The 12,558-nt window shown below is 42.4% G+C and overlaps 1 protein-coding gene across 4 annotated transcripts in view; it reads right to left on the minus strand.

Annotated features, from left to right (window-relative positions):
* Nucleotides 1-12,558, minus strand: part of PRPS2 (phosphoribosyl pyrophosphate synthetase 2) — a 30,616-nt gene that overhangs the window by 10,057 nt on the left and 8,001 nt on the right. For 2 of the 4 annotated variants that reach the window (XM_061407864.1, XM_061407866.1), the window contains exons 3-6: nucleotides 9,232-9,330; nucleotides 8,081-8,205; nucleotides 2,298-2,474; nucleotides 1,233-1,392 (exon numbers count right to left, since the gene is read on the minus strand). In XM_061407864.1, the coding sequence (XP_061263848.1) occupies nucleotides 1,233-1,392; nucleotides 2,298-2,474; nucleotides 8,081-8,205; nucleotides 9,232-9,330 (561 nt within the window). The remainder of the gene's footprint in view (nucleotides 1-1,232; nucleotides 1,393-2,297; nucleotides 2,475-8,080; nucleotides 8,206-9,231; nucleotides 9,331-12,558) is intronic. The other 2 variants (XM_061407865.1, XM_061407867.1) reach the window with 1 other exon arrangement.

A 12,558-nucleotide genomic window follows, 5' to 3' on the forward strand; every position in this document is an offset into this window, starting at 1 on the left:
TTGCCTAGAGAATCTCAGGGATGGGGGAGCCTGGTGGGCTGCTGTCTAAGGGGTCGCACAGAGTCAGACACGACTGAAGAGACTTAGCAGCAGCAGCAGCAGACAATGCATAAATGCATAGGCATGGCTGTGTTACAATAAAACTTTATTTACAAAAGCAGATGGTGGGCTGGATTGGGCCTGCAGGCCTTAATTTACTGACTCTCAACTACTGAGAATCAGACATGAAAATCTAAGGCAAAGCTATTTTGACCATTTTCAAACAAATCTCCTGGGGCCAAATGAACTGCGTTGCTCCCTGATAGATGAGAAATCACAAGGTGGATCACTCTGATCCATCTTCATGCTCTAATGATGGGAATGGAGGCTTCCAGCAATGAAAGGACTTGCCAAGGTTCACCAAGCTACAGAGGCCAAACAAGAATTCAAACCCTTCGACTTATTTCAGGTCAACTGGTGTACAGCAATCATTGCCACCTCTCTGGGGGCCCCCAAGTCAGGAGGGATAGGAGTAAACCCTTGGTACAGCCTTATCATTTCAAACAGAAACCTTGCACCCATTAAACACTAACTCCCTAAAGCCGCTCCTGGCAACCACCACTCTACTTCCCCTTTCTATGCATCTGACTACTCTAGGGCCCTCAGGTTAAGTGGAATCTAGTTTAAATATCACACAGCATTTGTCCTTTTGTGACTAGCTTCTTTCATTTAGCATACCATTTTCAAGATTCATCCATGTTACTGCATGTGTCAGAATTTCCTTCCTTTTTAAGACTGAGGAATATTTCACTGTATGAAGAGACCACACTTTGGTTACCCATTCAACTGGCGCTGGATAGTTTGGTCATTTCCACCTTTTGACTATTCCGACTAGGGCCTGCTATGAATGTTTGTGTACAAGGTTTTGTTGAACACCCGTTTTCAGATTCAGGGGAATAATCCTAGAGGCGGACCTGGTGGATCATACGGTAATTCTGTTTAGCTTTAGCACAGTCTGTTTCTTAATGGTCTTTACTGTGGCTTTATTCACTTACTCTTTATAACTTTGACCTCTGCTGACCCCAGCTTTTCCCAGATTATCTAACATGTATCAGACCTTCCCATTACAGGAAGCTACAACCTCTGCCAACATCTGCCTTAGCAAGGGGTCACACATGCAAGATGCAATGCTATTTTTCGGGATGTGAGCTAAGTGTCTCACTGCACGGCTCTGCCAGCAGTGTAGCCAGTACCTGAATCTTGGAGCAGTGTTTCATCTTGTCCTCTTGGGGAATAGTGTTTGTCACAACAACAGCCTCAAAGGCAGCATTATTTATTCTGGAAATAGCTGGCCCAGAGAAGATCCCATGGGTAAGGATAGCATACACTTTGGTGGCTCCAGCCGAGAGTAGTCTATAAAACAAAAGACAAAAAAGTTAAGTGCACACAAATATTCTTGAAACATTCTCCCCTTTGTGTGAATTTAGAAGCAATAGTGTGTTCCATATAGGAAAACATGAAACCAATTTCACTCACATTTATTAGTCTAAAACATGATCTTTTAAGCTATGTGCTGACCAAACACTTTATATTTCCTTACATCAGGGATTATCACCCTTGGCTTTGGGCCCGGACAATTCTTTGTTGTGCAGCACACATCCCTGGCCTCTACCCAATAGCAACACCCCTCCCCTCAGTTGTCACAACCAAAAATGTCTCCCGACATTGTCAAATGTCTCCTAGGAAACAAAACTGCCCAGGTTTAAAAGAGCAAAGCCAAAACGTCCCATGTTGACATACAATCAATACAAAAAGGTGAGCTATTCTACACTCTTAGTTTTGCTCTGTCTTTGAAACCTTCTGTGCACTGGACCCTCCCAGCACATCTCAGTCCATGCATTCTGCAGCCATGCACAGGTGGGCAGTGGCTCCTAGGTAGGATAGCCCAGCTCTAAGCCCCTGGAAGGCCACAGCTGAGAAAGCTGGAGTGAAAGCGAGCAAAGGAAGGGAGGGCCTAAAGAGGCCGAAAGACTGTCTTTTCCCCTCTGCTCAGTTTCAGAAGCTTCTTCTCTGAACTTTTAAAAAAATACACTGCAAGTAAAACCTTGAAAACAAACACCAGGCCATAAAGGACCATGGTTTTTTCCCTACCAAGACAAAAAGAAATGGGCCTAGAAACTGACTTTGGTCTGAAAATCCACTACTAAGCAGTCAGTAATAATTAGGAGGACGGAGCTCGGTTTTTAGCAGCTGACGCTTCTCCTTTCTTCATGAGATGGCCTAGTGCTTTCCTGAAGGGTCTGGAAGCACCCTCATACTTGTCTGCAGCATGGCAGATGGTGCCACAGGTGTCGGCCATGTCATCCACAAGGATGGCCACGCGGTCCTTCACGTCGCCCACCAGGACCATCCGGTCCACTTCATTCGCCTTCTTTCTCTCCTTGTGAATCAGTGCAAACTCCACGTTCAACCTGTCCGCGATTGACGTGACCCTGCTCAAAGACATATACAAACACAGACTTAGTGAACATAGACTTCTGGTTATTGCAGGGGGTTGGGGGGAGGCTGGGAAGAAGGGATAGTTAGGAAGTTTGGGGTGGACATGTATACACTGGTGTATTTAAAATGGATAACCAACAAGGATCTACTGTATAGCATAGGGAACTCTGCTCAATATTATGCAACAAACTAAATGGGAAGAGAATTTGAGAAAGAATAGAAACGTGTAAATAAATAACTGAATCACTTTCCTGTACACCTGAAACTAACACAACACTGTTAGCCAACTATACTCCAACATAAAATTAAAAGTTAAAAAGATACATAGGGAAAAGAAGGAAAAGAATTACAGCTGAAGTCTGAAAACATATTCCCAAAATTACATTAGAAAACTCTCGGTTTACAAAATAAGAAAAAAAAAATAGACAGATGTGTCAAATATTGTCAAAACAAAAAAGACTGTGCTTCTCACAGCTGCATTTTAGGACTATTGTAACTAGCCCCACTCAAGATAATGCAGGAATCAGGCCTCGCCTGAAAAGCCAGGCCTGGTGTGGGGTATGTGCTAAGCAACCAACACGGAGGAATGTGCCAGGACATGGCCTTGTGCCTGGAGCAGCTGGGGAAGAAAGCCAGGGTGCCTTGACCACGGTCTAAAACTCCTGACACTCAACAGGCTGATGTTTACGGGCATCTTGTAAAGTCAGAGGCCCAAATGAAAGTAAATTATTTAGAAAGTACTAACTGCTCAGTTTGGGCAGCAGCCATGAGGGACAAAGTCCTGTTTAGCGAAGCCACGTAAGCTGAAGGCTTATGACAAAGGGCTTGACTGCACTTGAGGCCTCTGAGATTGTAATCACAGTCCAAGCCTCTGCCCATCTACAGCAAATGCTCAAAGTCATCAGCCCTGAAAGGCCTGAACTGGCTAAAGGAGAAGTTGGCAGGCTAGGCTTGCTGCTGAGCCCGGGGCATTCTACATTTTTCCTGTGAAGAACAGACTTCCATGATGAAACTTAGCATAAAATAATCCCACTGACATAAGGGAACATGAAATATCCTGTTTCACTTCTTAAAATGACAGTCTCTTATTATGCAATGCAGCTGAAAAAAATTTTTGAAGGACCAAAACACAGACTCAGACACAACCCAATTTAGTATGCAGTCACTAGAGGATACAACCTCTGGATGCTTAAGTCCTGGCACCACTCACTGTGTCCTCCTCAAATGGTGACCAAGTAGAGCCTGGCCCAATCATTGAGGAGAACCCACTTTCTGGGGCCAAGAGGGCAGCAGGAAGGGGACTGTGTACCATGGGTTACCCCTGCTTGTTTCTGAGAACATACAACAACTGGTATCATTTGTAACTGTGGTAGACAAAGTTATACATATTATATACAGAGGTATGTATACCTAATAGAATTTGAACACTGACAAAAATTTTGCCCCATAATCGCCTTAAAACATATACTACTCTCTTTATGCCAATTTCATAAAAGATGTGCTCTTTAAACTCCAATTAAGGAAAGCTAGTTTCTCAGAACATAAGACAGATTTTGCCAAGAAAAGCCTCTTGAACACCTTACATATGAGCATATAAAAATTTTGTTTCTATGTAAGGATCAGGAAGACCTCGGTAGGGCAGGGCCAAGGTCCACAGCCTCACACGGGGACGCACCACCACGTGGGGTGAAGGTGGCATGGCCTGTGTTCACATGTCTGCCAGGGGATCTGCTCTCCTGAGTCTGCGAATAAACACACCAGCAGGGGGCGCAGTGGCCCGAGTGGGAAGGAAGCTGAGCTATGCAGTTTGGTGGGTAGGGTGGGGGTCAGGGGGATAGAGGAAGGCATGGAACATGAGTGGGGAGCCCCAGGCACTTCAGGTACCCAATGGCAACGTCAGAAGCAGAAAATCAGGGAAACTATTCCTGCAAAAAAGCTCCAGGGTTGTTACAATATCCCTATTTCTCCACAGGTTCCAATGCTTCTCTTCCAGGTGTACAACTGTGACTTACTGCCTATTCCTAACATACAGTTGTTGAGACAGGGTATTATACAGAAATCTCAGGCGGAAAAAGCTAGAACAACAACAACAAAAATACATAGTTCAATTTCTATTTCTTCTGGATACACCATTACAGTCTTTACAGAAGAAAAAGAAAAAAAAAGGAAAATCTGAAATAGTTGCACCAACTTCCTGAACCAGTTTTATGTGAATATTGACCATATCAACAGTGGCGTGCTTCCTTCCTAAGGTCTACTTTTTTCTCAGCTTCAAAGACTACCCACGAGTGACCTCTTGTGGTGATATTAAGTTTTACCTGGAACAAATTAAGCTTCAAAGGTTTTTCTACAGCAACAAGTCCCAATTTCTCAGACACCTATTTTTGTCTGTGTGTGTGAAAAACAACTTATCACATCAAGCAAAGAAGTCACAGATAATGTCAACTGCATGTACCATGTGTTACTTGCGAGGCTATTTTGTTGGTTGGGGAATAGCTTACTCTAGGATATGCGAGATGTGTAGCAAAAATTTAAGGGAAAAGAAACAGAGGTGACAAGAATTCTGAAATGCACACCCTTAAAAAGTTTGCCTTTCCCAGCAGAGAGGGAGCAGCAGGGTAGTCTGAGTGGAACTGATCTGAAGGGGCTCTGAACAAAAACAACATCTTGCTGCTGGCCTAGCTAGCCGATTCTGTTATTATTATTATTTATTTATTTTTTTTTTAGCAGGGGTTAGCAAGTGCATGAGGGAACTTGGCATATAATAAAAGATGGTACTTCAAGTCAAAGGGAAAAGAATTGATTACTTAACAGTTTGGGGACAATCTAAATAGCTGGGAACAGGGGAACTTGGATTCTTCATTCACTGTTTATTCCAAAACAAGTTTCAGATTGAAGAAAAATCAAAATATTAAAAAGGAAAAAAGCAACCCTTAAAATACGTAAAATCAGAGGAGAGGAAAAATGTTAAGGGTGAAGCTTTCATAAACCCAGAAGCCATAATTTGAAAAAGAGATAAATATGACTACATAAGAATGTTTTAAGAGTCTTGCAGAGAAGAAAAACACAAGAAGTGAAAAACTTGGAGAATTATTTGCTACACAGAGAAGCAAAGATGTCACTTCCTGCCTGCACAGAACTTCTAACAAACCAGAGGAAGAGGCCTCCAGCTGATAGAACAAGCAAAAGGTAGGAACAAAAAATAAACATGCTGGAAAGAGCGCTCAACCTTAAGCACAGCAACTGGAATTAACAGGAAGACATGCCCTGTACCACTCAGCTGATCTGTAAAGTAAAAAGAAGTTTGATCAAGTGCTGAGCAAATGAGCCTGTGTACGAAGTCACTGGCATGCATAGTCAGGAATGTCAACTGGTCTTTTCCTCCTTAACTGAAGTATACTTGATTTACAATGGTGTGTTAGTTTCAGGTGTACAGCACAGTGATTCAGTTATACATATGTGTGTGTGTATATATATATATTTATTTTTTTTTTCAGATTCTTTTCTATTATGGTTTAAGATATTGCATATACTTCCCTGTGCTATACAGTAGGTTCTCGCTTGTCTATTTTATACACAGTAGTTTTATCTGCTGATCCCAATGTTTTATCTTCTTTGAAAGACCCAATTTTGCCGCTGTCCATCAAAACCGAAATAGCTCATGCTCTTGGACTTGGTGACAGTAGTTCTAGGAACACTTGTACTTCCACTACTTGCACATGTATAGGAAACGTGAAAGTGAGTGTCGTGCTGCAGGAACGTGCCTAAGAACACCAACAACAGCACCAACTCAAGAGGAATGAGACTGGCTAAAGGAATCCCTACGCCTACACACAAGGGCCTATTACCCAGCCGCCAAAACCAAGAAAGCCGGGCTCCTGCACAGCTGTGGAACGCTTGCTAAGGTGGAACACACTTTTAAAAAACACAGAGAAGTATGTGCAGCGTATTATCATCTGTGTGAAATAAAAAGGGAGATACATGTTTCAATAGCATTTCCAAATGCTATTGGAAAGACTGGAAAGAATAGAGGCCTCTCAAGAAAGAGGTGGGACACATCACCTCATCCAAAAAAAAAAAAAAAAAAAAAAACGGGAGGGGGCTGGGATGGGAAAAGATAAGGCCATACAAGTTTGTGGACGGAGCTCTCTTCACGTCGCCCTTCCTAACGGAGAGCCCTCTCCCCACCAGAGAAGCAGTTGTGTGCTTCTACCCGGGGACCGAGTCCAGAGTCTCGGCGCACAGTACAGCACTCTATCGAATCGGCGTTCCACCGCCTTCACCCTGATCCTTAACTGTCTCTACTGACTGCTCAGTACACTTCCTGAGGCCATTCAGCGTGCCTGCGCTCTGTTGCTTTTAGTGCCAAGCCAGTTTCTGGCCAGCATCCTCCTTTTCCAGCCTAACACTGTTCTGTGGCCCCACGAGGTAGGCTGCCCGCCACCCAGTCATCTGCAAGCTCGGGCTCTCTGGGGGCTGCACCCTCTCGCTTTCCTAACTTGGATCATCAGGTGGTCTTCATCGCATGAGGTGGTCTTCCGGGGGGAGTATTTCCTGAACAGCTGGGCTTGTGGAATTCTCCCTCTGCCGTTCTGCAGCCTGGGGTCCATTTTCCCAGCACTGGGACCCCCACACCAGGGTGCAAGTGCAAATCCCACCACACATCCAGCCGTAGCATAGACCCTGAGCTGGCGCTCTCGCAGGTGGCGCCTTTCTCCCTGCCCTCTCCCTTCTCTCCGGAGGCTCCCCTGTGGGCACTAGCCTCTGCCAAGCCACCCGTCTCTTCCTGGATCCGACCCATCACCCAGGTCACCCTGAGCGCAGCTCTCAGCCTTTTTTATTTCTTGGCCACAGTTATCTCCCTTTCCCTGGCAGTTCAGTTGGTAAAGAATCCACCTGCAATGCAGGAGACACCGGTTTGAATCCTGGGTCAGGAAGATCCGCTAGAGAAGGGATAGGCTACCCACTCCAGTATTCTTGGGCTTCCCTTGTGGCTCAGCTGGTAAAGAATCTGCCTGCCATGTTGGAGACCTGGGTTTGATCCCTGGGTTAAGAAGGGAAAGGCTACCCACTCCAGTATTCTAGACTGGAGAATTCCATGGACTGTATAGTCCATGGGGTTGCAAAGAGTCAGACACGACTGAGCGACTTTTACTCACTCACATACTCACTCACTCATCTCCCTTTCTCTCGGGCTGCTCTGTCGACAGGGATTTTAAAACTGTTGTATTTTGGCTTCCATTGCTAAGTGTTTGTAGTAAGAAGGCCAAGCTTGGTCAGTTGTGTTGTGAAGTGAAAGCCTTATTTTCCAGTTAGGCTCATGGCTTCTATCACCAGAAATAAAAGCTTTTTAAAAACTCAGAACATTCTTTGCTGAAAATAAATGTCTATGTGTATTTTTTTTTTCTTTCGTGAGTGATGAAATATTAAAGATGACAGCTCTCTGCTCTGGAGGTGAAGCCTGTTGGTTACTTACTTGGTCATCTGCAAAATAAACTGGTAAGTCATTTAAGACATGCTTCCTTACCTAACACATACAGCAAGGAAAAAGCAGTTAGCAAACCCAGAAACCTGCCTCGTGCCACCTGAGCCTGTGCAATACCTTTTGGCGCCCCCAGCGTCAGGTGAAACAATGATACAATTTTTCCAGTCAGTGATGTTCTCCCGAATCCACTGCAGGACCGCAGGCTCTGCGTACAAGTTATCCACGGGGATATCAAAGAAGCCCTAAAGGGAGAAGTGGGTGTCATGTTATAACAGGGCTTTTTAAAAAAGATCTTCTCTGCAATGAAATAAAATTTGAATTTTTTATTCAAAAGAAGCCTTTTCAACAGATTCCCCTTTTACTTCTTTTTAAAAATATTTTTTTCAATTGAAGTATACATTGTATTTCTTTTTTAAAAAATGTTTTTGTAACTGAAGTATAGTTGATTGACAATGCTATGTTAGTTTCAGGTATACAGCCAAGTGATTCAGATATAAATATATATATATTCTTTTTAAGATTCTCTTCTGTTATACGTTACTACAAGATGCTGAATATAGTTCCCTGTGCTATACAGTGGGTTTTTGTTGTATATCTATTTTATATTTTATCCTTCCCCCCACATTTTCCCTTTGGTAACTATTAAGTTTCTTTTCTGTGTCTGTACAGACTCCCTTTTCTTAATTCAAATGGAATTAAATCAAAAGACAGATACGTTCCAGAAGCAGATTTTGGTTCAGCTGGTATCTTTGGGGACATGGTCTATTACCTTATGATCACCGCTATTCTAAGAAAAGGAGACTGTCTTTGTAGATAAGTGGGGGAAAGATTTGGTTAAAGCTAATCTTAAGCATCTTATTGTAAGCCAAATAATTCACAGTTCACTGTACTGCAGGGCAGGCATACTGTAATTCGGCCTGTTTTATAGATGAAGGAACTAAGTTATGAAGAGTATTTAAAAACTTAACAACTCTCCCATTCTAATTATTGGCAAAAGTTGAGGCAGAATTACAGAGTTTACTACCAAGAAGCCATTCCTGCTCCTCCAAAATTGAGTGGAGGCAAGGTGGTGGTGGAGATGGGCGATATCAATGTTAAATTATCTAAGTTCGGTAAAAAAGACGAAAATCCCAGAGAGACACCATATACAAACTTAAAAACACAAGTAGTGTTACCTCCTTTGAAAACTAACCTAACAGAGAGTTAGGATTTAACCACTTGCATTAAGCCCTCACTATAACCAAGAACAACAAAGAAAATGCTGGAACCTGTATCTGAGAGGCATGCAGGTCCATGGTGATGATGTGATCCGCTCCAGCGACAGAGAGCATATTGGCCACAAGCTTTGCTGAAATCGGAGCACGACTCTAAAATACAAAGGCACAACTTTTATAATAAGGGAGAGATGGCGACATTCAGATTTCTCCCACTGAGATCTACAGGAGAAAGATGAATCACAGATGTGTTATTACATGTAAAGAGAAGTAACATTAATAATTTAATTCCTCAGTAATTTGAATTTAGTAATTTAAATTATTTAATTAATAAAGAAAGTTATAGATTATAACAGCAAAAGAGACTCATCCCAGTTTTATTCACCAAATACTAATTATTTATTATTGGGAGACAGTGTGCCTGACACTGGATACAGAAAACAAATATCAAAGAAGCAAAAATTAAAGATAAATACACATAATACCACAATTTATGTAATTCCAATTGTGACAACTAGGTAGAATAAAAGGTACCAAGAGAGAAAGTGAGAGGGAGACAGAGAGAGACACAGACAGACAACAGCATGAAGGACAAGAAGTTAAAAGACATTAGTTGTCAGAGGCCCCTCTAAGGAAAGTACTTCTTTTTTTTCTTAAGTTCACAACTGAGCAATTTAAAAAAAATTTTTTTAATATAAATTTATTTAATTGGAGGCTAATTACTTTACAATATTGTATTGGTTTTGCCATACATCAACATGAATCTGCCACGGGTGTTCAGGAAAGTGCTTCTTAAGGCGAGGCCAGCAGAGGCAGAGACTAGTGGTGCAGAAAGAGCCCATGTGACATCATGGAGGCTGAGAGGTCACTCACATCCAAGGACGGACAGAGCCTAGTGTGGCTACCTGGTGGTCCAGGATGCAGCGCAAGGGGATATCTGAAGGGAGGCAGGGCTACATCTTCAGAGCCCCAAAGGTCAGTCCTTAAAGCTGAGTTTCTGCACTACAGCTAGAAGCAAAGGCTGTTACGAATTCAACAACAACCAGTAGGAAGAAAGAACAGCTTAAGGTGATGGATCAGCTGATATTTAGAGAAACAGACCACAGTGTGACACTGTATCTTCTTGAAGGTACCTAAGTTCTTCATAGCTTTAGCTTCCACACCATAAGTGATGGACATGAACTCTGCCCACGTCAAAACAATCCAAGGGACTATACAGGCATGATTAGGCCTACGGAAAGAGTTCAGCACTTTGCTATAAATCAAGCATTCTTACATACAACAAAAAAGAAAATGTAAGCTTAATAGAAGATTTTATTCAAACTTACAATGTTATGTAAGTTTCAATTATACCTAAAAGCAGAAAACAAAGATTTCATTCAAAATAGTAATAAATGATCTCTGTTAAATACACAGACATGCATACAGTATATTCCTGTAAAAACACACACAGGAATTAAATCAAAATGTGAACCGATTATTTTTATTTTCTCTAGTATCATTCTTTTCTAAAAAAAGAAATTATATTTTACGATAATTCACACGCCCACACACACACACACTTTTTTTTCCCACACACAAAGAATGAGAGGAAATATCCCAAATGTTAACAGTAAATGTTTCCAGAAAGTGAGATGATGGGGAAATAGTTTTCTAATTTTTTGTGAATCATTCGACCTGCTCAACTAACTCAGGTTTTTTCACAATGTAACTCCCCTGCTCTGTTCCACGTTGTCCTTGAGATAAAAAGCCTCCCGCCAGTGTGTGGCTCTAGCTACTTAGAAGTGGTCTGCCCTGCACCCTCAGCCTCAAGGAGTGGTCCTCCCCAGAGCGGGCTCCGGGCCCCCTCTCTCCCTCTTCTGGAGAACACTGTAAGCCTTGCCATCTACACCCACACTCCCACCTTACCCTTAATCTGCCCCTACCTTTGCAGACCCTGTATGTCTGATCCTCCAGATCTGGTTCCAATCTCCAAACTTTAAGGCACCTGGAGAGTGATCTGTCCGTTATAAAGGGACACAGCATTTGGCCCCCACCATGTGGGACTACCGTAAGCCACCTGCTTAAAGATGGACATCAGAAGATCGTTTACGTAGAATGCATAGTTCACAACTAGACTATGTGTCCCTCAAGAGCAAAGGATTGGTTTTGGAGATGTCTGCATCACCTGCAACCCCAGCTCTGTACCTTGCATGTGACAGTTCTTCAATAAATATTTCATAACAGGATTTCTAGAACACTGAGTTTCCAAGGCTTAGTCATTCACCCCACTGACTGGGAGAGTTACTTAGTCTAACAAAATTCCAGGGTAATTAAAAGAACAAATCCATAGCTGGGAATGTGATTCACTATGCTGATCAACTTCCTCTAAGTTGATAACCTGCAAAAAGATTCCTCTGTCTCTCCACGGCATCAAGCCATTCTTACTTCTGAGAGCTAGAGCACAGGAGCAATTTCTAAATCCATACTTTCTGCTCTCCTTCAAACTGTTTTAGAAGTTAATTTTCAGACCATCTTTCATGATTTGCCTTAACACCCAACTGCATCTTGCAAGAAAAATGATTCCCAGGTTTTAACTGACTTTATGGTTAAGAAAGAGAAAAAACTAGTATGGCATTTCAACAAAGGTAGTCAAGGTACAGCAACTGCAAATAAAACGGTTGACTCCCCTAATGAAAAATGGTTAAAAATCAAATATTTTGTGAGCCAGACCAGTCTGGACAAAGATTATCCAGAGAGTCCAGATTTCATTCAGCATATTAGCTGCTGCCCTGATAAAAAGCGTCAACTTCACAAGCTTTAAAAATGGAAAAGATTATAGAAATTTGTGTCAGCACAACTGTCCTCAATTTTTCCAGTTAAGAAATCAAAAGAAACAATGTGACCATTGAAAATAGATCATAACTTTGAAAATTTTGAAAAACAGCCCTCTGTGATTCCTTTTTTGCTATCAGTTTTTCTCCAACAATATGGCGTACCATTTCTGAATTCTGGGTTCCTTCTACTACTACTGGTGCCAACTCTCAACTGCTATCGTGGCCTGGCTTCTGTGTTGCTGACAGCGCTCACCTTGTCTCTTCTACCAGTGGTTAAGTTCAGAAAGTCGTGGGATTGTCTGATTGAGGTAAAAGAGAAAAGTGCCCACCGTATTGTTTCCAAGAAATGTTCCGACAGCAAAGTGACTAAGTAACAGTGAAAGAAAGGAAAGAAACTGGTGTTCAAAATGGCCTCCACAAGAAAACCTATCTAAACGTCCAACAATGGAAGCTGGATAAAGAGATAGTCAGACAAAGCAGATTCAGGGGATAGTTAAGCCCACTGGGGGCTCTGGAGGGCTCTTTGCCAGCAAGATGGCAAGTGGAGGCCAGAGGCCAAGAGTGA

The sequence above is a fragment of the Bos javanicus genome, chromosome X (assembly GCF_032452875.1).
Source record: "Bos javanicus breed banteng chromosome X, ARS-OSU_banteng_1.0, whole genome shotgun sequence".
Classification (NCBI taxonomy): domain Eukaryota; kingdom Metazoa; phylum Chordata; class Mammalia; order Artiodactyla; family Bovidae; genus Bos; species Bos javanicus.